The following is a 22,152-nucleotide window of genomic DNA, read 5'->3' on the forward strand; positions in this document are numbered from 1 at the left end:
TGCCGCCGTCGTCTTCCAGAGGCGATGCCGCGCCAGGGGGTTGAGCAGGCTGCGGGTGCTGCGTGACCGAGAATTGACATCCTCCAGAATGAGCATGCTGCATTCCCCTGGATGCATGTCTTCGGCTGCCTGCGCAGGGCCGGCAGTCTGAATAAGAATGGGCTGTCCCGGCGCAGCGCAGAGGGCGAAGAAGGGCCACGTGGCGCGACGCTGTGGCTTCAGGTCGCACGCCGCCGCGCAAAAATCTCTCGTACGGCGGCGGCCTCTCTGCGAGGGCGCGCCTCCGGCGAAAGTCGTCCTGAAGCGGCCCTCGCGAAGACTCGACTGCGACGCCGCTGCTGCTCCAGCTCCTCATCATCGGGCACGCCGCACACTCAGCGCCAACACACTCACCCGCACACTCTCCGGCACGCTCGCACCGCCGCAGCACCCGCCGACGCCGCGCCGCGCCGAGCCCGCTTCCGCCTGCTCCGACCCTCTTCTCTCTCTTCTCTTGCCATGTCCTTCCGCGGCGCTCCTCGCGGCGGCCGCGGCGGCTTCGGCGGTGACCGGGGTGGCCGCGGCGGCGGTCGTGGAGGCTACGGCGGCGGCGGCCGCGGCGGCTACGCCAACGCCGGCCCGCCGGAGCATGTGCTGCCCATGGGCAGCTTCGTGCACGCCGTCGAGGGCGAGATGCTGTGCCAGAGCACCGACGCCAAGGTGGTGCCGTACTTCAACGCACCCATCTAGTGAGTGTCAGGTCTCGCATGGCATAGCTGGAGCGGCTGCGATGCGGTGGCAGGCGGTGCGGAGAGGAGCGAGAGGCTGCCGCGAAGATTGCGGTGTCAGGCAAGGCGGGAGATGAATAGCAGCGCGACTGCCAGACTGGCGCAGAGGACCAGCACCAGACAGCTGCTGATGCGCCGTGTGTGTGTGCAGCCTTGCGAACAAGTCGCAGATCGGCAAGGTCGACGAGATTCTCGGCCCGATCAACGAGGTGTACTTCACCATCAAGATGGACGCCGGCATGGTCGCCTCGAGCTTCAAGAAGGACGACGCCGTGTACATTGCGCCCGACAAGCTGCTGCCCATCGAGCGCTTCCTGCCGAAGCCGAAGAGCGCAACACGGGGTGAGTGGGATGTCATGCGCTGCTGCAACCGCTGCGTAGAGGCGTCGTTGCCTGCAGCAGCAGGCGGCTTCCAGATTCGCAGCTCACACTCCTCCGCAGGTGCCAAGCGCGGCGGTGCTCGCGGCGGAGCAGCACGGGGCGGACGGGGCGGCTTCGGTGCGCCGCGCGGCCGTGGAGGCTTCGGTGCCGGGCGGGGCGCACCTCGCGGCGGGCGTGGTGGCTTCGGCGACCGCGGCGGGCGCGGCGGCGGTGGGCGAGGTGGCTTTGGCGGTGGCCGGGGTGCCCCGCGGGGCGGCGGTGGCTTCCGTGGTGGACGCGGCGGCTACTAGAGTGCTGCAGGTGTCTCTGTGTCCCGTTTCCGTGCTCTCTGTTCTGCCATGTATACTTGATGCGCCGTTCGTTCACGCCGGTGGCTGCACGCGAGGACGGTGAGATGGCTTCGATTACAGGAGCGAGCACAGTGAGGTAGGATGCAGGGGCGTGGGCGAGCTTCGGGGTGATGAGCAAGGGATGTGGCACGGCGCAGCTCGCCGAAGAATGACGGAGCAGACGCCGAGGCGAGGTTGAACAAGGGTGTGAAGGGAAGAAGCGGACTGCGCAGTAGCGCAGCAAGACTAGTGAGCTGCAGACGGAGCGAGCAGGTGGTTGCGCAAGGACCTGTCCAGGGCGGGCGTGTCTGAACGAGCGTGTGACGCGCTGTGGAGACGGAGCGCGGCGGAGCCGGCGAGCGTGAAGAAGGGAGCAAGGAGCATGCAAGGTATGCCGCGGTGTCGGAGGGAGAGAGGATGCGATGGTGTGAGAAGGCGCGGTACGGCGAAGCAGAGGCATGCGGCAGATGCAGCGGACGAAAGGAAGGTAGGATGAGGCCGCAGCGACGTAGTCCGCTCAACGCCGACAAGGCCATTCAAGAAGTGCAGGTCGCAGCGCGCTCAGGCATCGCGCATCGCCACGTCGCGCCCTGCTGCCGGTGACGTGGCGCGGGCGTCCTGCTGAGGTGTCCGGCCGGGAGTCACTGCCGCCGAGCGTGTGTCGGCAGGGCCAAGCTCGCGCGGCAGCGTCGGGCTCTGGCCGACGCCGTAGCGCAGCAGCTCGTCCGCGTACCTGTGGATGCTGTCAGACGCGGTACGTGGCAGCTCTGGCTCCGGCACTCACCGTTGCATCTCCTCCAGCGGCACGACGAGGCGGAAGTCGTTGAGCAGAAGGAACTGCAGCTCGAGCTGGTTGAGCTCGTGCACGGGCAGGCCGCCGACCTTGGCGTAGCGCGAGTTGGTGTAGAAGACGTCGGAGAAGAACTTGCTCGCCACCGTCACGCCGGCAATGACGAGGCGGTGCACGTTGTAGCTGTCGATGGCAAAGCCACGCATGCCCGGGTGCGGCTCGGCGTCGCCCGCGCGCTCCTCTTCTGCCGAGCGGCGGGACTGCGCCGCGGCCTCGTCGCCATCTGCCGGCGGCAGGCCCGCCGCCGCGCCAGCCGGACTGCCAGTGCCGCTGCTGCCGGGCCCGGCACCAAGGCCCATGCGGCTCATGCGGTCAAAGTAGACGAGCAGCGAGAGAAAGACCTCGTTCGTCGTCGGACAGTACTTGAGGATGCGCAGCAGGTACGACTCGATGCTGATGCTCGGCACGTTGCGCGCGTGGAAGCAGAGCGTGCTGCTCGGCGTGCCGAGCGCGCCCAGCGACGCCGTCGTGATGGACGGCCGCTCTGCGCGCACGTTTGAGCTGCGTGATGCTGCTTGGCCGTCTTCGACGCGCAGCGTCGCAGCTGAAGCGGCCGAGGTCGAGGCACTGGATGGCGGACGCTCCAGACCGGGCGCTGCGGGCGCGCCGTCGCTCTCTGCGCCGCTGCCAGCCAGCGCGGCGCCTGGCCGCTCCTTGCCCTTCTGCGTGCCTAGTCGCGAGCCTGAGCGGCGCCGGGCATCGTCTGCGCTGCCTGTGCCGCCCGTACTGGGCCGCAGCTCGTCATTCGCCGTCGCGATCTGGTGCAGCAGCGTGGCGAGCACGCGCAGCAGGTCCTGCGCGGGATAGTGCGCTAAGTCGAGGCGCGGCGAGGTGCGCGCAGACGACGCTGCGCCGTTGGCCAGCCGCGGAGAGGAGCGCGCCGAAGACGGAGCGACGTCGTACGAGGCTGCACTACGCGGCGAGCTGCGCGCGAGAGCCGTGGCCTCTGCAGCGATGGGGTCCATGGGCGCAGCAGCGGCGTGGCGCGGCGATGTTCGCGAAGAGCCTGCACCTGCCTCAGGCGCGTACAGGACCGAGCCACTGGCGCTGCGTCTCGGCATCGTCGCGTCGCTCTCGTGTGAGGACCAATTGTGCGCGTACGCAGCATCGAGACCTGCCTCCGCCGCTGGACTGGCAGTGCGCCGCGCCTTTGCCGCTGGCGCCGCGCTCGAAGAGCGGGACTGTTCTGGCGACGTGCCGCTCATGTCGTCGTCCTGCGAGCCAGAGCGGTGGGCACGCCAGTCTGCTGCGTTGCGGCTGCTGGACGCGGCGCTCGGGTGCGCGCTGCTATAGCTGGGCTGCGGGCTGCGCATCGCTGCGTCGCCTGGATGTGACTGTGAGAAGGGCGGGCTGGCGGGCACGCTGCGCGCCAGCATACCTGCGTCGGCAGAGGCGTAGCTGTGGTGCGGCTGCGGCTGCTGCGTCACGCGTGCCGTCGCGGCGCTACCTGCGGCTGAGCCGGAGTACATGCTCTCGCCCGCCTTTGTGAAGTGCGGCAGGCGTGCGTGTGTGGGCTGCGCGGCGGCGGCGTCGGACGAGTGTGCGAGCGCGGCGGGCGGGCTGGTGTTGCCGCTCGACGTGCCAGAGGCGCCGCTGCTGCCGGGCAGGCTGCTGTAGCGCGACGACGACGGCGACGAGCGCACGGAGCCGAGAGAGGAGGACTGCGACGAGTAGCCCGAGCGCACGGGCGGCGAGCTGGCGGGAGCAGAGAGAGCGGCGGCGACGGCGTGCTGCGACGCCGGCATGGTCCGCTGCGCCACGCGTGCGAGGACGAGGCCTGCTGCAGGTCAGGCGCTCTGCGCTGGGCGTCAGCGGCAGGCTCAGCGAAGCAGAGAGGGTGCGCTGACGTCTCTGGGCGCAGGCGTGCGTGCCGTACAGCTCGAAGCACGGCGAATGGCCGAGCAGCCAGGCAAAGGCAACTCACCACGTCAGGCCGGCGCACACGCAAGAGACGCAGACGAGCTCGGCACAGAGTGCGGCTGCAGGCGTCGAGCAGCGGTGCGAGCGCGGCACCGAGCAGAGAAGGCGGGCAGGGCCGTCTGGCTGCGAACACGGTCGCACTGGCAGAGCGGCGCAGCAGCGCAGGAGGCGCAGCGCAGGCGTGGAGGCGCGCGTCCAGAGAGGCCAGCGGCGAGCACAGCGGCGAGCTCGGTGCGGCGGGCGCTGCGGTGCGCGAGAGAGAGGGTGAGAGAGCGCGCGAGGGGGAGCGGCGCTGCAGCGGTGCGGCGGGTGCGAGCGGTGCGGAGGCGAGGAGCGAGGAGCGAGGAGCGTGTGCTGCGTCTGGGCTGCGTCCTTGCTCTGCTCTGGCGCGCGCTGCTGCCGCGGATGGAGGAGCGCTTGCGCTTGCCTTTGCGGTGCGCACGCTCGCTCGTGCAGAGAACGCAGCTGCAGCCGCTGCCCGCCTGCCTGCTTCTCGCGACGGCACGGCAGCCGTGTCCTCGTCGCGCGGCGCAACACGCCGCCGCGTACGACGGCGGCCGCGCGCCGCCGGTGCCGCCGCCGCCTCCGCCCGCCGCGCGCGTTCGTTGCGCAGCCACCATGCACCGGCCGCAGAGGCGCATCAGCGGCGCCGGCACCGAGCCCGTCCGGCCCAGCAAAATGCTCCTTGCCCCGAGAAGGCGCTCAAGGATGGGCAAAGAGGCATCGAGACTGTGAGGCTGACAGCGAGGGTCGAGTCTCGCGGTAGAGTAGAGCTTTGAGTTCGTTCGTGTGGCTGCGCCGTGCTGCCGCTTCACCACGGCCTCGCGGCGCGCTGAAGGGGCTCCGCAGCGCAGGCAAAGGAGACCTGGGCTGGCTCGAGGCCATCGCACAGCAGACGGAAGCCGAGAGCCCTGCGTGAGGGTGCTCTGCCTCCGAGCGCTGCAGCCACGGCGTCCTCGGGGCACCCGCCGGCTGCTGTTGCTGCTCTGACGCTTGTTCGGCGCATGCCTGCATGCATGAACGATGCTCGATGGCCGGGCAGGACGGGCCGCCGGTAGCACAGCAGGACGAGCTCGACATGGCCGGGCTGCCGCAGCAGAGAGTCAGAGTGGAAGAGAGAAGCGAGGGCCAGTTTCAAGGGACTCGTTTGCCAGCACGGCACCTGGCGCTCGAGTGCTCGCAAGAGCTCCGAGCTGCAGCGCACACAAGGGTCCTGAGAGCTAACCCTTGCTCTAGGCGTCAAGAGTCACAGTGCCAGCGACGCGATCTCCTCATCGTCTTGCCGGCCTGCTCTGTCTGAGCCAAATCGCTCAGCGGGATGGCGAGCCCACCTCGTACAAACCTTGGCAGCGCGCCTGATCCGCAGCCCGCAGCCGCCCGAGCGCCATCGGCCCTCGTGTTCGGACCGCCTGCAGCTGCAAGCTCGATAGCCGTACCATCATATTCCGCTTGAACGGCGAATTCTGAGCCCCACAAAGTCCTCGCTTTGAGCGAGCCAAGGCGCGGAAGACCCGTTCGAGAGCACACCAGCCCAAGGGCCACGCGGTGCAGGCGGTGCTGCCGCTACGCCTCAGCCTCGTGCTCGGGCCTCTCCTCGCATGCCCCGCGGGGAGCGCCGATGCAGGATTCTGATCGCCGTGGAGAGCATGAAGCGCTCCTGGACGGCGCAAGAGGCCAATGCGGCGCACACGGATTCGAGCAGGCACGCTGCTGTTGTGCGTGTGATGTCCAAGAAGGGTCCATCACTGTTGCTTCAAGGCAGGCTTGGGCGTCACGGCGGCAGGGCCGTGACAGTTGTCTCATGGATGACATATCAAAGGAGTCGTGCGAGCGCGAGAAACGGGACAGCGGGATATTAGAGTGCGCTACATCTACTGCTCCGAGACGATGACCGAGGCCATGCCCATGCTGAGGAGGCACCCGGCGTGAGCAAAAGCATGGCAGAGCAGGCACGGCCACGCAAGACTCACCCGCTGCCGACACACATGCTCGTGACGATGAGCTGCTGCTTCTCGCGCTTGGCCTGTGCGAGCGCCGTGGCGATCTGGCGCGCGCCCGTGCAGCCGAGCGGGTGGCCCATGGCAATGGCACCGCCGACGGGGTTGACTGCGCGCAGAAGCAGTCAGCCAGGCGGTCTGCAAGCCTCTGCAAGCGCGCGACTCACCCTTCTTGGGGTCGAGGCCGAGCTTCTCGACCGAATACACGGCCTGCGAGGCGAAGGCCTCGTTGATCTCGTAGATCTCAATGTCGTCCTTGCTCAGACCCGTGAGCTCGAGCACCTTGGGGATGGCAAAGGCCGGGCCGATGCTGCAGGGGCGCGTCAGCCAGCGGGTCGCACCGCATACACGCGCTCTACTCACCCCATGACGTTGGGCGCGACACCGACGGCGGCAGCCGTGACGAACTTGCCGATGATCGGCAGGCCGAGCTTCTTGGCGACCGAGCGGCGCGCCAGCAGCACGGCGGCGGCGCCGTCGGAGATCTGCGAGGCGTTGCCGGCGTGCGTCGAGCCGTTCTTGTCGAACGCCGGCTTCAGCTTAGCCAGCGACTCGGCCGTGACGCCCTCGCGGATGCCGTCGTCGGACGAGATGCTGCGCTCGTTGCCCTCGTCATCCCGGTACGTGACCGTGACGATCTCGCTGTGGGGTGAGAGGGTCAGCTCTGCCGCCACGCCTGCGCAATCAGATTCTGCGCACCTCTTGAACTTGCCCGCCTTCTGCGCGGCCACAGCCTTGGCGTACGACTCGGCAGCGAACTTGTCCTGCTTCTCGCGCGAGACGCCGAACTGCTTGGCGACGTTCTCGGACGTGATGCCCATGGGCATCAGGCAGTCGGCGGCCTCCTCGTTCTCCATGACAGTGTCGGACATCCTGTCGCGGCGACTGTCAGCGCAGCCACAAAGCTCGAACGAGCGCAGTAGCTCACTTCTCGGGCATGACACCGGCGCCGTAGCCCATCGTCATGCTCTCAACACCGGCACCTAGACAGCACTGTCAGCTCACGCGCAGCGCGCAGACGAGCCGTTGCTGCTCACCGATGCCGATGTCGATCTGGCCCATGGCAATCTGGTTGGCGATCTGGTTGCAGGTGGCGAGGCCGGACGAGCACTGGCGGTTGAGCGTGTTCACAGCCGTCGTGTTGGGCAGGCCGGCCCAGAGGGCACCCATGCGCGCAACAGTTGCGCCGCCGCCGGGCGGGAGCACGTTGCCTGAAGGCAGCCGCAGGTGAGCACCGGGCTTGGGCATGCAGCAGGTGTGCAGTGCAGCACTCACCGACGGCGACATCCTCGACGAGCTTGGGGTCGAGCTTGGACTGCGCCAGCACGCCCTTGATGGCGTTGCCGAGCAGCTCCTCGGGGCACGCCTGGGCGAGGCCGCCCTTCTTGGCCTTGGTGATGGGCGTGCGCAGCGCCGAGACGATGACGACTGTGTGCGGAAGGGTGAGCGAGGCTGCGGGGCATGGCTAGTGCGCAGGGCACGCACCGTCGTCGTCGTGCTTGGCGAGCACGGCGTTCTTTCCCTTGGGCAGAGCAGGCATGGTGGCAGGTGGGATGGGGTTTGGTGAGGTTGGTGGTGTGGTGGTGGTGGTGGCTGAGAAGGAGGCGAGGCAGCGCCGTGCACATGTGCAGGCCACGGCCACGGCGGGCCGGCGCACGCCGAAGGCACAGCAGACGTCTAGACGTTCGCGGGGTACGGCGCGGGTCGCACGGGCACGGCGCCAGTGTGCGGCCGCTGCCGAACAGAGCACGGAGAGGCGCGTGAGTGAGGAGGCGTCAGGCACCAGCCCAGCCAGCGCGCACAACGTCACTCGCTGCACGCGTGGAGGCCGGGCAACGCAGAGGCGCGCCGCCAGTCGAGTGTCCGCACGCTGCGGAGGAGGCGCTGCGATCAGCGGCCCTCGAGCTGCTTGCGGCGCCAGCGCAGCACAGCGCCACGGCGCCGGGCGCGGCTGCGAAGCGCGCCGGAGGCCGGAGGAGCACCCTGCCCTGCCATACTCCGCGGACACCGAGCGGCGACCGCTGCTCAGGGGTGCAGCGGCAGCAACGAGGAGGGAGTGTCACGTGTGGCATTGCAGCGACGAGGCCTCGAGTATAGACAAGGTGGAGCCGACGAGGGAGCGAAGGGTCGCTCGGTCGTGGCAACCTGCCGGCGCAGCTAGAGGAGCGCACACGGCCATGCAGAATCTGGAAGGAGGAAGAGACGAAACGGACGGAGGAGGGCCTAAGACGATGGGAAGGGGCAAAGAGGCAGATGTGCGCGACATGGAGCAGACGAGGTGGAAAAGGATGCGGAGCCTGTGCGAGAGGGAACAGCGGGATGCGAGGTGAGAGGGCGGAGAGAGAGAGGCGAGGCGAGGTCGACGTCGATGGCAAAGATCAAGCACGAGCACCCGGGCTGGGCCGGTAGCTGCCCAGCGCCTGCGTGCTCATCGGCCGCGGGCGAGGCTGCGTGGGTCGCTGCGGCGTGTTGGCCTCCTCACTGACCGTCGTCGGCACATTGCGTGCGGCGTCGCGGCTGGCCGACACCTTGCGCGTGGGCGGCGCCGTGGTGTCGCTGGGCGGCGAGGCGACGGCGGCGGCCGCGGCGTTCGTCTGCGCGCTGTGGATGAGCTCGAGGGCGACCTGCGCCCACATGGGGTTCGGCGGCACGTCGCGCTCGATGATGGAGCGGAAGCACTTCATCCACGCCTCCTTCTGCTCGTCCGTGTCGGCAAAGAAGCTGATGCGCTCGCCGTCGGCAAACGTGATGCGGAAGGAGCGCTCGACGTGGTACGTCTCGTCGAGCTCCTCGTCGTCGTACGCCGAGCGCGCAGTGATGCGCGAGGCGCGTCCGTCCGAGGGCGTCGCCTCGCTAGGGCCCGCCGGGCTGCCGACTGGGTCCCAGCTGTCCTCGACGGCGATCGCCTTCGAGAGGTCGATCTTAATCGTGGGCCGCTTCGTGATCTCATTGTAGCCAATGAGGTGCGCGCCCTGCGCCTTGACAGGCCGTCTGCGCCAGCTCTGTGGGTGGAAGGTCAGCTTCGACATCCTCGCACGGCTCTCTGCTGGCACTCACCCGGCAGTCGCCGCCAAGCTGCGTCAGTACGCCCTCCATCCACGGCTCCGAGGCATGCCAGGCTGCATTCTGCATGCCGCGGATGCACTCCGTCAGGTTCTCGGGCAGGAGGTTGCGCGGCACGCTCGGCATGGGCGGCAAGTAGAAGAGCTTGAGGCGGAGGGTGCCGCGCGGCGGCGACGGGCGGCCCGAGGCATCGCGCGTGCCCAGTACGGGCAGCTCAAGGACGTGGCAGCGGCCGACGCACTGCTGCGCCACGCTCTCGAACACGACGTTGCTGCGGCCAAAGGCGCCGTCGCGGTCGAGGAAGGAGAGGATCGGCTCGCGCACCTGCACGGCGACGGGCGAGTGCATCGAGACGGGCCTTGCCTTCTTGGGGCTGCTGAAGAAGCCTCGCACGCCCTTGGCCAGACTCGGGCTTGACTTCTTGCTCTCCGTCACGCTCGGTGCCGGTGCGACAGGCTCGAGCAGGTGCGGCGCGCCTTCGCGCTGCACCATGAGCGTGAGGCTGAATGCCAGGTTCTTGTGCTGGATGAGCTCGAACTCCTGCCCAATCTTGGCTGGCGCGCCGGCGCGCAGCGTGGCCGACCCTGTCTTGACGACGTGCAGGCCGTTGTCGAGCACGCAGAAGAACTTGGTCGGCCGCGTGGGCACGGGCAGCGCTGCCGGCGTGAACGAGTCGATGAAGACGAACACCTTGCCGGCGGCCTTGCGCGGGTTCTCGCTCGCGCGGTACTCGCGCATCTCCTTGGCGTACTCGTGCATGTCCGACGGCCGGCGCAGGCGGCGCCACGCCTTGCCGCTGTCGACGTCACCCGCACGCTGTGAGTGCGAGACCTTGTCGCCCGCCACGCCCGTGAAGGCGCCGCGATCGCTGACGTGATACTTTTGCTTTGGTGTGAGGGGTCAGCCACAGCTCCTCGATCCTCGCCTGCGCGCCACTCACCTCTGCCTTGTAGATGCGGCTGATCTCCCGCTCAATGCCATTGCCGAAGCCGTACTCCATGGCCTTCGCCACGCTGGCATTGAGCAGCCTCTGGCTTTCCTGCAGGTCGTTGGTCACCGTCTCGCGGCTCTGCTCTGCCTCCGCAGGCTCGTCGTCTGCCGGCGAGATGACGCCGTCATCCTCGTGCGACAGATGCGACGAGTTGACGCTCGCCGGCGGCGACACGGCGGCCATGGCATCGCCCGTGCTGAGGCTGCGTCGCGGAGCCGGCTTGCCGTTCTTGCTGCGCCGGCGCGCGATGATGTTCTCGGCGTGCTGTGCCGGGCTCACGGGCGTCGGCGGTGCTCCAAGGAGGGACGGGGAGAGGCGCCCAGAGCTCGTGTCGATGGGTGCCGGTGCAGGTGCGCGCAAGCTGGCGTCCTTTGCGGGCACCGCCGGCTGCGCGCTCTCGGGCTCCACGCTGTCCTCGCGATCGAACCAGGTGGCCGCAGCAGCGGGAGCGGGCGGTGTGCGCTCGCCCACCGATGCAGCGTGCTGAGCCTGCTCAGCTGCGACCTCGGCACCAAGACGCTCGAGCGGGCTTGCAGCGTCGAGTTGCCGCACTGGGCTCGGAAGCGGTGCCTGGGCCGAGACGGACGCCGTAGCTGCTGCCTGCGCTTGCGAGGGCGCGGGCATGCTCGGGCGCGAGAGCGTGCTTGCAGAGAGCACGCGGTGCGTGCCAGGCTCAGAGCCGCGCGGCCGAGTCGGCAGCATCTGACTCTGCGCATGCGAGATGCCGCGCTCGTCGCCCGTCTCATTGGCCTCGGCAGTCGCCGCCAGCAGCGCCTGCGCTTGAGCCTGCTTCTCCCGCGCCACGCGCGAGAGCACGGCATCGCGCGAGATGTGCGGGCGCCCGCGCACTGAGGTCTTGCGGCGAGGTGTCGGCACCTCCGGCGACGAGTGCACAGAGTGCTCAGGCGAGCGGTTCAGTGACGAATGTGCGAGCGTCTGCGTGATGGCCTCAACAGCGTCGTCGTCCTCGTTCGGCAGGGCCTTGCTGTCCATCAGCGGGCTCCAGTTCGGGAGCGTCGGGAGGCCTGCGACTGCCAGGCGTGCTGGCGGAGCGGCAGCCACCGGAAGGACGGGCAGCGGCTTGCGGCCGGCCTGTGCCGCCTCTGTCCGTGCAGGCGAAGCGAGTGAGTGAGCGACCTCGAGCGCGCTGTCGTCGCTGTCTTGCCGCTCGTGGATGGAAGCCTCGAAGCTGTGCGCAGGTGCGAGAGCATGCACGTCGCGGAGGTTGTCGACGGGCGACTTCGGCGTGGCGGGAGGCTCGGCAAGCTGAACGGTCGGCTCGGCGCTGCGCATCTGTGCCAGACCCGACGGCGGCAGCACAGCTCGGCGCGGCGAAGCAGAGTGGATGCTCGGACGCCGCTCCGTCGTGGGGCTGCCCAGGATGGAGCCGTGCAGCAGCTCATCGACCATCGAGTCGACGCGGTGCATGCCGCTGAGGCTGGCAAAGCTCAGATCACGGTCAAAGCTCTCGTCGCCTTCGCCGTTCGCCGTCGCGTAGCTCTTCTCGAAGCTCTGCTCGTCGAGCGGCAGCCGCGCCACGGGGCTCGGCGGGTCCTCCAGCAGGCTCGAGTCGCGCGAGTCCTGGCTGGAGCCGCTGTACAGGTCCTCGACCTGCGTGTCCTCGCCGGACGAGAAGGCCGGGCTGGAGTTGACGGGTGAGGCATTCACGACTTGCAGCGCAGCGGCGCCTGCATTGCCCATGCCTTCGCGCCACATGCCATCCTCTGAGCCGACGTCCGACGCCGTCTCGCCGATGGAGAGCGCCGAGCCTTCGCTGCGCATGCTCTCGACATCAAAGCTGCTCTCGCGGTCGAACTCCTGCACGTCGAGCACCTCGTCGAACGTGACCGTCTTTCGCCGCTCGCGGCGTGCAGAGTCCGAGTCTTCTGCGCCCGAGCCTGGGTTGCTCATCGTGCGCGGGCCATGTAGCCGGTTGGAGGTGAGCAGGCCACGCGACGACGGGCTGTCGCCTGCGGCAGCCGTGCTGTTGGCGCGCGAGCGCGGGCGAGGCGTGGCCTCATCTGCAATAGGCCGGCTCGGAGATGCGTGCTCCGGGCGCGACGATGTGCGCTCGGGCGTGCCAAAGACATCCACGCTGCGCGTCTCTGTCGGCGTCACCGGCTCGGCGGCGGGCGCCCGCTGCGGCGAGCGAGAGGGCGACGCGCCGCCCACACGCGCAGCAGCCGAGGCAGCCCAGGCATTGCGCGGCGTCTCGAGAGGCCGAGTGGGCAAGGCCGGCGCGCCGCCGTTGCGGAAGGGCGAGTTGGATACGCAGCTGGCCTGCTTCAGCGCCTCGAAGCCCTGCGACTTGCGCGGCGGCTGTGCCGACGGCGCCTGCTCGCTGCTGAGCTTGCGCGGCGAGAGGGAGAAGTTGGGCCCGGCAGGTGCCGCACCGACGATGCGCGAGCCCGACGCTGGCAGGCCGCGCGACGGCGAGGCAGGTGCGCCGAAGCGCGACGGCGAGCCGCCCAGCGCACCGCGCTTGCTCGGGCTGGCGAGCGGCGAGTGCTCGTCGTCGGCGGCCTGCTTGAAGATGCTGTTGGAGACGAGGCCGTGGCTGCGGAGCTGGCCGAGCGTGCCGCTACTGCGGCGCAGCGGGCTGCCGGGGTCGGGCACGGAGGAGGCGTCGCTGGTGCCGGTGAGCTGCGGGTCCAGCGCGCCGCCCTCGAAGAAGGGGCGGCGAGCGGCGCGCGAGGGCGACCAGCCGTTGTGCGAGGCGCCGAGGATGGCCGACGTCGTGGCCTCGGGCGAGGCCAGCTGGGCAGCGGCGGCGGCGCTCATGGCGGCAGCGCCTGTGGGAATAGAGGGAATGAGGGCCTAGGAGGGGAGGTGGTGGCAGCGGCGATGGCGGAGTGGCGCGGCGTGCGGGCGGGTAGCAAGCGTGTGCCGGCTGGCTGCGGCCTGGGAGTAGAGCGATGAGGGAGATGCGAATGCGGCAGGTGCGGCGGTGGTGGTGGAGACGAGGAAGGGCGGCAGCGCGGAACATGTCAGATGGCCAGGCAGCGGCAGCAGCAGGCCGCCGGCGCACTGGCAGCAGACGCAGAGAGAGAGCGCGCGCGCGCCGCGAGAGCAACAGAGCAACACAAACACGCACGCCGCACCGCCGCGCTGCCGCCATCCGCGCCGCACCGACCGCGGCCCCGACGCCGCCCCAGATGCTGGGGCGAGCGCATGCACACGGCTGCCGTCTGTGGAGCATCACACCTCCCGCCGAGACACCCTCGTTGCCGTCACATGCGCATGACGCGAGCGCGCGCCCAGACGCGCGTGGCCCGGTGATGCCGCCGCAGCGCCGCCGCACGGCAAGAGATGAGAGTCTCATGTCTGCTGATGCTGCAGCGCTGCTGCCGTGCTTCTCAACGCTCCTCGACGCACTCCGGCCTGTCGTCGCTTGCCGAGCAAGAAGGCGTGGCAACGTGAGGCGGGCAGATGCCGAGGCCCGCCAAGGGTGTAGATGTTGACCGCGCGGCTTTGCCCCTCGCGAAGGCGCGTCTGGTCACGTGTGGTCGCCATGCGGCGGCCTGCTCCCACGCGGCCTCGATGTGGAGAGCCGGTCCTTCTCGCCGCCGTCCTCCGCACCGCCGCCATCTCGGGTGCCCAACGCCTCCCATGCCCGCCGCCGAGCCGCCGCCGTCGCTGCCGGGCCAGGCGAGCGTCACGCTGCGAGCGCACGCCGGCGCCGTGTCGGCGGCGCTGTTCAACGCGCGCGGCGCCTACGTCGTCACCGCGGGCGCCGACCGTGCCGTGCGTCTCTTCTCGGCGCGTGCGGCGCTCGACGCCGATGCCGCCGGCGCGGCCCCGACGCAGCTCACCACGCCGATCAAGTCGTATGCCGCGCCAGCATCGCACGCACCACTGGCGCTCGCGCTCGCCGCCAGCGACGCGCAGCTGGCACACGGCGGCGGCGACCGCAATGTGTCGCTCGTCGACGTCGCTTCGGGCGCCGTGCTGCGCCGCTTCAACGCCCACTCTGGCGCCGTGCATGCACTGGCATTCGCGGGACCTGGCGATGCACTGCTGCTGGCCGCCGGCTTCGACGTGCGCGTGCGGGCATACGACCTGCGGGCACAGAATGCCTGGAAGCCCGTCATGGAGATGCGTGAGGGGCGAGACACCATCCTCGCCCTCGCCGTGCGCGGCGCAGCATTGTGGGCGGCTGGCAAGGAGGGCGTAGTGCGCGGCTACGACGTGCGCATGGGGGAGCTCACGGAGGACGTCATTGGCGGTGAGTGCAGCTAGGCTGGCCTGCGTGAGGCGCCCCTGACTCATATTCCTTGCAGAGCCCGTCATCTCGCTGCAGGCCAGCGCCACCTCGCTGCTCGTCTCCAGCTCGTCGCGCGCGGCCGCATCACATCGGCTCCTCTCGCGCGCCGACGGCACACTGCAGCAGCGTCTGCTGGGCCACTCGCTCACTGCTGGCGCCGCGTCCCGCGCATGCTTTGCCGCCGGCGAGGCGGCCGTCGTGTCGGGCGACGACGAGGTCGGCATGTGTGCCTGGGACGCCCGCAGCGGCGACGTGCTGCGCCGCTACGCCGGCGGCACCTGTACCTTTGTCGATGCGCGTCAGGACGCGTTGCTCAGCGCACACAAGGACGGCGTGGTGCGCATCTGGCGCGATGCCTGAGCCCAGCGCCTTGTCGAGCAGCTCTCCGCTACACATCTCCGCTTCAGTCCCACCACACACACACTGTATTCTACATCAAGCCTGCATTCATCTCTTGCGCACTCGCTAGCGCGTCGCGCACTATGGCTGCGGCTCGGCTCCTGCGCCCAGCAGCTGCGTCGGCTCAAAGTCCAGCACCTCCTGCTGCCCCGCCTCGCCTAGCCGTGCTGCGTCCTGCGCGCTGGCAGCGAGGTTGACCTTGGTGAAGAGGCGCTCGCGCGGCGCGCCAATGGGCGACGGCAGCACGCTGTCCTGCGACAGGCCGATGCCGACGTAGCGGCGGCCGAGCTTGCGGCGCGCGCTCGACGGGTGGCTCTTGATCGGCTCGACCTTGGGCAGCGCCGAGAGGAAGGGCAGCGGCTGCACAAGCAGGCCCGTGTCGTGTGCACGCGGCGGCGCCGGCATTGGCGGCGGCTGCGGGCGGTAGAAGCGCACCCAGCCCGGCGCCGTGGCGTAGAGTGTGTGGTCCAGGCCCATCTTGACGTTCTCGCCCGCGTGCCACTCGGTGCCGCGCTGGCGCACGATGATCTCGCCAGCCTGCACGTATTGGCCTAAGGAAGAGGTCTGAGCCACCGTCGAAACCTGCAACGCGCGACAGTGGCAGCGCGGTGGCTTCGGACAGCTTCGAGCTCGCCAGCGCACCACTCTGTCTCATCTCGCATGCGCTTGACCCCATCTCTCAGGCGCGCAGCTGCACTCACCGCCGTAGCGCTTGACACCCAGGCGCTTGCCGGCGCTGTTGCGGTTGTTCTTCGTGCTACCTCCTCCGCGCTTCGTCGAGTTACGCAGCTGGATCGCGGCGCCGAAGGCAAACGGCGGCAGCACGCTGCCGCTGCTGCCCGACGGCCCGGCGGCGCAGACGCTCGGCACGTGCGATGCCGACGCCAGCGACGGCAGTGCGCCGCGCAGCGCGCTGAGCGACGCGAGCCCGGTCGGGCGGGTGCGGGCGAGGAAGGCCATGTGGACGGTGAGTGTGGAGCGGCAGGGTGCGGCGGGAGATGGCCGCCGTGGCTGAGGCTGCCTCTGCCTCTGCAGCGCTGCTCCCAGGCGCGCCGCACGTGATCCGCCGCGCGCCAGGCTTTTTGCGCTCGGCCGGCCCTGCGCGAGAGAGGCAACGCCGCCGCTTCTTCGCCCCGCCTCTTGCCTCTCGCCCGCATACACCCATCATGGACCCGCCGCTCGACCCGCCGCTGCGCCTTAGCGTCGCCTCGTCGCACGCCCAGACGCTCGACGAGGCGTCCGACATGCTGCAGACGTTTCTCGACGACTTTGAGGCACGCACCGCCGCGCCCGGCACCGGCGACGGCGTCGGCGCACGCGGCGCCAGCAACCTCACCACCGGCGCACTGGGCCGCCTCGTGGCCAACCTCGCCCGCGAGGCACAGCAGACGTGCAATGCATCCGGCGCTGCCTAGGCGGCTTCGTCTCTGCGCTTCTCCGGTGAGTTGCTCTCGGCCTCGGAGCAGCAGGACATGTCCCGGCACACGGCAACGGATGATCATTCCACTTGGCTCAGCACGGCCACATAGGGGCCTTACCTCCCCGGCCGCTGCGAGGAGAGCGACTTATGTCATAGTTACACTGATGCGTTGTGTGCCGCGGACATGCTACGCTGCGCTGCCCTGCCTCTGGCTCTTCGTGCGCGGGATCGGGCCAGCTGACACGCTCGTGCTCCCTACAGAAAGCGAAGCTTCTCACTCAAGTCTGCTCGAGAGCAGCAGCACAAGCTGCCTAGCATCGTACTAGCATCCGTCGTACGGTGGACGACCTCCGTCGCAGGACGCGCGTGACTGCCGTCCTCATCAGAGCTAGCAAGCCTACGCCACGCTCGGACTCGACGACATGCTCAATGCATGCGAGGCAGCCCGCTTGCGGCACTTCCAGCCCAGAATCTGGCACCCGTCGAGCCTGCAGCTTTCGCGGCCTCGCCGTGCTGTCCTCGTTGCGCCGGACGTCGCTCGCGCGCCGTTCAGATCGCCGAGGCCTCATATGGTCGCTTTGTACGCCCGAGCACATTACACGGCTACCTAGCACCCCTGCGCCCCGTCCATAGCGACGTCGTGGCAGCAAGTCATAGCCCCTGTGGTCTGTGCTCCATGTGTTGCGCCGCCGATACGCTGCGAGCGCCCCCTGCAATCTAGCCCTACCTTCTGCGGCACAGCCTCTCCACTCAGGAGACTCGGCACGCGTGACTTGTGGCCGTGCATGAGTTGTGAGCATGTCAAGCAGAGACATCTGGCAGACGCTGCAGGCTGGTGCTGCATCCTGCCTCGTCTCTCGAGGTCCGCCGCCGACCTCGGGAGCGGCGAGAAGGACGCCGAGGAGACGAGGCCGGCCTTGCAAAAGTTGAGGCGCCGCGATGACGCACCGCGCAATACAGAAATGTCTCGAGTCAACACGCGTTGCTTGTGGTCGCGAATAGGAGAATGGGCGTCGCGCATTACAGCTGACGCCGTCAGGCACGGCGCGCGGAGAGAGCCCGCTGCGCCGCTGCCTGCTGCTCGAGGAGGCTCGGGGGTCGGGGCGCGCTGCTACTCTTGGCGTGGAGCCGCCGCTTGCTGCGAGCTCCTTGGCCCGTTGCGCCCGCCTTTGCTTCGTGCTTGCTCCTCTCTCTCCCACATCTCTGCCCCGCACCGCACGCCGCCCGCCGCTCCCCGCGGCCTCAGCCGCAGCCCCAGGCATCCACGGCGAGCATCGCATCCAGCGCGGCCTGCGTTCTCGCGCCTGCCCCTCCGGCCACCACACCCTCTGCCGCGCACGCGCCCCCGCACAGCCACGCCATGTCTGCGCCGTCCACGCCGCCGATGCAGCGCGAGGGCAGCAGCAGCACCGTGCAGCCGCAGCAGCGCCCGCCCAGCAGCATCCTCGCCACGCCCTCGGGCGGCGCGCGCGGCGCCGACCTCGCCCAGGGCGCCAGCAGCCAGGGCACGGCGGGCGCCAGCGGCAGCGCCAACGTCCACTACGGCCGCGACGCCCTCTTTGCCTCGCCCAGCAAGGGCAGCGCCGCCGCGGCGCGCTCGCGCCACGAGAGCACGGGCAGCAATGCCGACGGCGGCCTGGCCGCACCGCCGCGCGCGGCGGGTCTGGGTGACAAGGCCGGCCGCGCCAGCAACCTGAGTCTCGGCGGCAGCACGAGCTACGCCAGCAGCGCCGCCGGCGAGAGCGCCCATGCGCGCAGCCTGCGCAACAGCACCGCACGGCGCAGCCGCGTGCAGACACGGCCGGGTGAGTGTGCTGTGCACGCACACTGTGCGCCGCCATGCTGACGCCGCCGCTCCAGCTTGGGCGCGCGACGAGCCCGTGTCGCCGCCAGCTACGCCGCACTCGCGGCCTTCGCACGCCATTGAGCGCGAGCCATCGGACCTCGGCCTGCCGCAGGCGTCCGGTGCGCAGGGCCAGAGCTGGTCGGGCTCCAAGGCGCTCGGCACGCACGGGCCCTCGCGCTCGACAGCTGACTCGGACGACGACTCGGACGCCAACGACGAGCGCGGGCCCACACGCTTCTGGACCTTCACACTGCCGGCCAAGTACCGCGCGCGGCTGCACGAGCACCACATGCGCATGGTGCACACGTCGCAGAGCGAGCCGCAGCGCGACGAAGACGCCTCTAGCGACACGTCCAGCACGCTCGACCAGGGCGAGCACGATCCGGCGGCGCGCCAGCGCGCACGGCGCCGCGGCACAGAGACAGGCAAGGGAAGTGCGCCTGATCCACCCAGCGGAGGCCTGATGGGCTGGCGACGCCTGTCGCACCGCCCAAAGGACCACAGTGCCGATGTCGAGGCGGCAGCCGGCGCCGAGGATGATGACGTGCGAGACGTCTCGCCGGACGCCCGGCGCAGCGAGGCGCCGCAAACACCAGAGAATCGGCGCGAGCCCGGGCGAGAGCAAAGCTCGCGCTCGCAGCAGCAGGTGGCACGGGCGTCGCACGAGTCGTCGGCGTCGCGCGACTCCTCGTCGCTGCCGGCGGCGCACATGCACGCGGAGATGCCGACGCCGCACCACATTGCCAGCTTCACGCGGCACCAGCCGCACACGCCCGGCTGGGAGTCGCCGTGGCGGCCCGAGTCGCGCGACGGCGGCAGCATCGAGGTGGGCGGCTACCGCTTCGGCGCCCACGGCGGCTTCTTCCCTGCCAGCAAGGAGGGCAAGGAGGGCGGCCGCAAGAAGGAGCCGCCGTTCAGCTGGTGGCGCAACTTTCTGCTGCACAATCCCTTTGTGCCGCTGCTCTTCCGCCTGCTCAACATCGCATTCACAACGGCAACGATGGCCGTCGCCATCTGCCTGCACAACGTGCTCAACCGCGAGTCGGCTGCCGACAGTGTCGGCTCGTCGCCGCTCGTGGCCATCATCTATGCGCCGCCGACGCTCATGCACGTTGGCTTCCAGATCTACCTCGAGTACTTTGGCAAGCCAATCGGGCTGTGGAGCGTCAAGAGCAAGCTGTACTACACGCTCGTCGACCTCATCTTCATCTGCATGTGGAGCAGCGAGCTGAGCCTGACGTTTGACAACTACCTCACCTCGAGCCTCGTGTGCGACGCCGCCATCAATCCGTTTGCGAGCAACGCGAATGCGCCCGACTACCAGGTGCGTGCGGTGCTGCGGCAACTGAACCTCTGCGGCATGCTGACTTTTCCGCTGCAGAGTCCGCTGCAGAACCCCACCACGAAGCCGAACATCTGCCGCCTGCAGGGCGCGCTCATCGGGCTCGTCTTTGTCTCGCTGCTCGCATACCTCGTCGTCCTGACGGTGCGTTCTGCCGGCGGCATGCTCGCGACCGCGCCGCTGACCCCCTCGCCCATGCCCAGGTATCGCTGTTCCGCATCTTCGTGCGCGTCTCGCGGCACGCCTGATCTCGCTCTCCGGCTGCGTTCTCCGCTGAGCTTCCTTTCTCGCCCCACGTGTCTCCCTCATTTCTCACCGTCCGACCGCGCACATACATCTCACCCCCTCCGTCTCGCTCATCGCTTTGTACACTCTGGACTGCTGCAGTATATGGTCAAACGGCATATCTTTTGCACGCGATGCGGGACTGGTTCGCTATGTGTCGGTGACGTGGGGGACTGAATGTGGGGAGGCCAGATAATACAGGATGCGGGGCAGCGGAAGCGGAAGCACGGAACGGAGGCAACGGAGACGATAGCGGCGGTGATGAGCGCGGCGTGGAGAAGAGCGTGCACCGTCGAGGCGCTTTGGAGCGAGACTTGAGGCTCAGAGAGCGAAGCGAGAAGACGCTAGAGAGATGCGGGTGGGTGCTGCGCTGCAGACGAACGAGTCAGCTGGTGACCGAGCAGCAATCTCTGGCCTCGTGACTCACGTTGACCACAGTCACGCCTAGCTGCGCTCTCGCCGACGGCCGCGGCCGACGGTGAGGGAGCGGAAGATGCCGATGACGGCGGGGCTGCCCTCCTCGGCGGCATCGCTGCGGCCGCGAGTGTGCCGAGCCTGGCGTGGTGTGGCAGCGGGCGACGTGGGCGAGACGGGCGAGGCGGCGCCGCGCGCTGCGCTGCCGTCGAGGCGGGCGCGCTCGATGCTGCTGCGCTCGGCGGCCCACATGGCGCGCGTGTGTGCGAACACGGAAGCGGCATAGGCGCGGGCCTGGGCGTCGGCGCCGGCGGTGCTGAAGCTGGAGGCGGCGTCGCTCAGCGACGAGGAGCTGGAGGTTGACGAGCCCGTGGGCGAGCTAGGCGCACACGACGCGGCCGGCAGCGCCGGGTGCACGAACTGCGGGCCGCCGATGGGTACCGTATGGTGGAGCATGGTGTGGTGCTGAGTTGAGACAGGATGAGATCGGTGCTTGCAGAGTTGTGGTGGGGTAGCGTGCGGCGGCAGCGGGCTGCTGCCTTATATGGCCCAGCCGATAGAAGAGATGAGTGGAGCGCATCGGTGGAGGCGAGCCGGGCCGGGCGACTCAGACTTTCTTGCAGGCACGCCGCGAGTCATCGACGCGCCGTGCCGGCGCGTCACAGCCGCACTAGACTGCGCGCCACCTGAGAGCTGCGGCCGTGAGAAGAGAGAGCGCGCGCGCCGGTGCCGAGCCGCCGCGGCACCCGGGCCCTCGGCGCCGAGCGAGCGGCTCGGCCGCAAGAGGCCGGCACCAGCAGCGCGAGCGTGAGCTCGGCTGACGTGTGCCGCCTCGCCTCACCCTCACCTCAGCCGCGCCAACAGACGATTGGATGCTGCGGATGGCCCACGCAAGGAGGCGGCGGCAGCATCACATCATCAGCAGACCTCGTCGAGGGATGCACCGTCCTCGTCGTCCCGCCTGCGATGCTGCATGCTGGGCGGCTGCGCCGCCAAACGCTGCCGCCGCGCGCGTGCCAAGGCCGGCGGAGCTCGGCGCCTGCGAGCAAAGACACCGCCCTGCTGCCAAGCAGCGATGCCTCACTATGGCAACGCAGCAGCAGAGGCCCGTGGGCGTGATCTCGAGGCGCTCACAGCAAGGCGCAGCATGCGACGAGATCGCACGGCTGCGGGGTACGTTCTGCCCTCCGCCCGCTGGTGCTCCCACGCCTGCTCCCACGCGCATGCCCGGCCGTAGCACAGCGGTACGGCCCCTGGCCCAGGCCCGCTGCGGCTCCGCGCACAATGATGAGCTTCCTCTCATCTTCGTCGCCGCCCTAGACATTCGCCGTCGGCTCTCTCTTCCGCATCAGCCTCGCGCGTGGCCCACGGCTGCGCTCCACCGGCGCATCGTGGTGGAGGCCGGCTATTCGGCATGACGCGCCGCGAACGCCGCTTCGGCGGCGCGCTGCCGCACCGCGGGCCCGGATCTGCTCGCTGGCGCGGGCACGCGACATCTCTCCTCGTGCCGCGGCCGTAAGCACAAGCGCAAGCATGAGCAGCCCGATGGCATCTCGTCTAGCGTGCGACGTCTAGCGCGCGGCGTTGCTCGGCCGACGGGCGGATGCTCGGGAGGTGGAGAGAAGCCAAGCGCCGGCACCTTTTCTTGGAAGCGCAGGCGTCGCAACTGACTCGCATGGGACGCCGTCGCCGCCGCAGCAGCCAGGTGCGTGCGACTGAGCGTCGATATCCGGAGCAAGCGCTGCAGGGAAGTGAGCCGCACACGACTCGGTCCTCGGCAGCAGAGTGGCAGAGCAAGCGAGGCGCAGCGCAGGACGCAGCCGCGGCTGTGAGAGCGCTCCGAGCTGGCTCCGGCGGAGGAGGCGTGCGAAGGCGCGGGACTCG

At 69.4% G+C, this 22,152-nt stretch overlaps 12 protein-coding genes across 12 annotated transcripts; 6 read left to right on the top strand and 6 right to left on the bottom strand.

The window, feature by feature from the left end:
* The first annotated feature begins 375 nt into the window (after positions 1-375).
* Positions 376-1,505, top strand: FA09DRAFT_319240 (Gar1-domain-containing protein). The gene is made up of 3 exons (XM_025740931.1): positions 376-728; positions 919-1,109; positions 1,209-1,505. Exons 1-3 carry the CDS (start codon positions 499-501, stop codon positions 1,436-1,438), a joined length of 651 nt encoding a protein of 216 aa, XP_025597881.1. The 5' UTR covers positions 376-498; the 3' UTR covers positions 1,439-1,505.
* A 752-nt stretch (positions 1,506-2,257) lies between these two features.
* On the bottom strand, positions 2,258-3,145 carry FA09DRAFT_291203 (cyclin-related 2; the record flags this gene model as incomplete). Its single annotated transcript, XM_025739972.1, has 3 exons — positions 2,258-2,508; positions 2,617-2,850; positions 3,055-3,145. Coding segments are annotated over 3 exons (576 nt in total), but the record flags the coding sequence as incomplete, so codon positions are not given.
* An 895-nt stretch (positions 3,146-4,040) lies between these two features.
* On the bottom strand, positions 4,041-4,568 carry FA09DRAFT_343446 (hypothetical protein; the record flags this gene model as incomplete). Its single annotated transcript, XM_025744601.1, has 1 exon — positions 4,041-4,568. A coding segment is annotated over one exon (527 nt), but the record flags the coding sequence as incomplete, so codon positions are not given.
* Positions 4,569-6,118: 1,550 nt separating this feature from the next.
* FA09DRAFT_334429 (thiolase) lies at positions 6,119-7,784 on the bottom strand (the record flags this gene model as incomplete). Its single annotated transcript, XM_025743730.1, has 9 exons — positions 6,119-6,155; positions 6,218-6,353; positions 6,412-6,554; positions 6,608-6,886; positions 6,944-7,117; positions 7,173-7,227; positions 7,282-7,455; positions 7,520-7,672; positions 7,730-7,784. The coding sequence occupies 9 exons, from the start codon at positions 7,782-7,784 to the stop codon at positions 6,119-6,121; spliced, it is 1,206 nt and encodes a 401-aa protein (XP_025597884.1).
* Positions 7,785-8,297: 513 nt separating this feature from the next.
* Positions 8,298-13,240, bottom strand: FA09DRAFT_319247 (hypothetical protein). The gene is made up of 3 exons (XM_025740932.1): positions 10,248-13,240; positions 9,302-10,192; positions 8,298-9,246 (listed from the first exon to the last, which is right to left on the bottom strand). Exons 1-3 carry the CDS (start codon positions 13,077-13,079, stop codon positions 8,623-8,625), a joined length of 4,347 nt encoding a protein of 1,448 aa, XP_025597885.1. The 5' UTR covers positions 13,080-13,240; the 3' UTR covers positions 8,298-8,622.
* Positions 13,241-13,907: 667 nt separating this feature from the next.
* FA09DRAFT_360929 (WD40 repeat-like protein) lies at positions 13,908-15,024 on the top strand (the record flags this gene model as incomplete). Its single annotated transcript, XM_025745292.1, has 2 exons — positions 13,908-14,523; positions 14,579-15,024. The coding sequence occupies 2 exons, from the start codon at positions 13,908-13,910 to the stop codon at positions 14,920-14,922; spliced, it is 960 nt and encodes a 319-aa protein (XP_025597886.1). The 3' UTR covers positions 14,923-15,024.
* A 126-nt stretch (positions 15,025-15,150) lies between these two features.
* Positions 15,151-15,786, bottom strand: FA09DRAFT_282205 (hypothetical protein; the record flags this gene model as incomplete). Its single annotated transcript, XM_025739824.1, has 2 exons — positions 15,151-15,512; positions 15,663-15,786. Coding segments are annotated over 2 exons (486 nt in total), but the record flags the coding sequence as incomplete, so codon positions are not given.
* A 341-nt stretch (positions 15,787-16,127) lies between these two features.
* On the top strand, positions 16,128-16,490 carry FA09DRAFT_339107 (hypothetical protein; the record flags this gene model as incomplete). Its single annotated transcript, XM_025744179.1, has 2 exons — positions 16,128-16,351; positions 16,478-16,490. The coding sequence occupies 2 exons, from the start codon at positions 16,128-16,130 to the stop codon at positions 16,488-16,490; spliced, it is 237 nt and encodes a 78-aa protein (XP_025597888.1).
* On the top strand, positions 16,373-17,120 carry FA09DRAFT_330282 (hypothetical protein). The gene has a single exon (XM_025742540.1). It carries the CDS (start codon positions 16,815-16,817, stop codon positions 17,100-17,102), a length of 288 nt encoding a protein of 95 aa, XP_025597889.1. The 5' UTR covers positions 16,373-16,814; the 3' UTR covers positions 17,103-17,120.
* Positions 17,121-17,548: 428 nt separating this feature from the next.
* FA09DRAFT_319253 (hypothetical protein) lies at positions 17,549-19,987 on the top strand. The gene is made up of 4 exons (XM_025740933.1): positions 17,549-18,186; positions 18,242-19,551; positions 19,609-19,713; positions 19,773-19,987. The coding sequence occupies exons 1-4, from the start codon at positions 17,742-17,744 to the stop codon at positions 19,815-19,817; spliced, it is 1,905 nt and encodes a 634-aa protein (XP_025597890.1). The 5' UTR covers positions 17,549-17,741; the 3' UTR covers positions 19,818-19,987.
* Positions 19,988-20,096: 109 nt separating this feature from the next.
* Positions 20,097-21,055, bottom strand: FA09DRAFT_360933 (hypothetical protein). The gene is made up of 2 exons (XM_025745293.1): positions 20,282-21,055; positions 20,097-20,224 (listed from the first exon to the last, which is right to left on the bottom strand). The coding sequence occupies exon 1, from the start codon at positions 20,722-20,724 to the stop codon at positions 20,299-20,301; it is 426 nt and encodes a 141-aa protein (XP_025597891.1). The 5' UTR covers positions 20,725-21,055; the 3' UTR covers positions 20,097-20,224; positions 20,282-20,298.
* A 53-nt stretch (positions 21,056-21,108) lies between these two features.
* On the top strand, positions 21,109-22,031 carry FA09DRAFT_40940 (hypothetical protein). The gene has a single exon (XM_025745644.1). It carries the CDS (start codon positions 21,141-21,143, stop codon positions 21,684-21,686), a length of 546 nt encoding a protein of 181 aa, XP_025597892.1. The 5' UTR covers positions 21,109-21,140; the 3' UTR covers positions 21,687-22,031.
* The last annotated feature ends 121 nt before the right edge of the window (positions 22,032-22,152 follow it).

The sequence above is a fragment of the Tilletiopsis washingtonensis genome, assembly GCF_003144115.1.
Source record: "Tilletiopsis washingtonensis strain MCA 4186 unplaced genomic scaffold FA09scaffold_12, whole genome shotgun sequence".
Lineage (NCBI taxonomy): Eukaryota > Fungi > Basidiomycota > Exobasidiomycetes > Entylomatales > Tilletiopsis > Tilletiopsis washingtonensis.

Coding starts and splice junctions, on each gene's coding strand:
- FA09DRAFT_319240 (XM_025740931.1), top strand. CDS start 499: ATGTCCTTCCGCGGCGCTCCTCGCGGCGGCCGCGGCGGCTTCGGCGGT. Junction 729..918: donor TACTTCAACGCACCCATCTA/GTGAGTGTCAGG, acceptor GTGTGTGTGCAG/CCTTGCGAACAAGTCGCAGA. Junction 1,110..1,208: donor GCCGAAGAGCGCAACACGGG/GTGAGTGGGATG, acceptor ACTCCTCCGCAG/GTGCCAAGCGCGGCGGTGCT.
- FA09DRAFT_319247 (XM_025740932.1), bottom strand. CDS start 13,079: ATGAGCGCCGCCGCCGCTGCCCAGCTGGCCTCGCCCGAGGCCACGACG. Junction 10,193..10,247: donor GCCGCATCTACAAGGCAGAG/GTGAGTGGCGCG, acceptor CTCACACCAAAG/CAAAAGTATCACGTCAGCGA. Junction 9,247..9,301: donor AGCTTGGCGGCGACTGCCGG/GTGAGTGCCAGC, acceptor TTCCACCCACAG/AGCTGGCGCAGACGGCCTGT.
- FA09DRAFT_330282 (XM_025742540.1), top strand. CDS start 16,815: ATGCGAGGCAGCCCGCTTGCGGCACTTCCAGCCCAGAATCTGGCACCC.
- FA09DRAFT_319253 (XM_025740933.1), top strand. CDS start 17,742: ATGTCTGCGCCGTCCACGCCGCCGATGCAGCGCGAGGGCAGCAGCAGC. Junction 18,187..18,241: donor CCGCGTGCAGACACGGCCGG/GTGAGTGTGCTG, acceptor CCGCCGCTCCAG/CTTGGGCGCGCGACGAGCCC. Junction 19,714..19,772: donor CATACCTCGTCGTCCTGACG/GTGCGTTCTGCC, acceptor GCCCATGCCCAG/GTATCGCTGTTCCGCATCTT.
- FA09DRAFT_360933 (XM_025745293.1), bottom strand. CDS start 20,724: ATGCTCCACCATACGGTACCCATCGGCGGCCCGCAGTTCGTGCACCCG.
- FA09DRAFT_40940 (XM_025745644.1), top strand. CDS start 21,141: ATGCTGCGGATGGCCCACGCAAGGAGGCGGCGGCAGCATCACATCATC.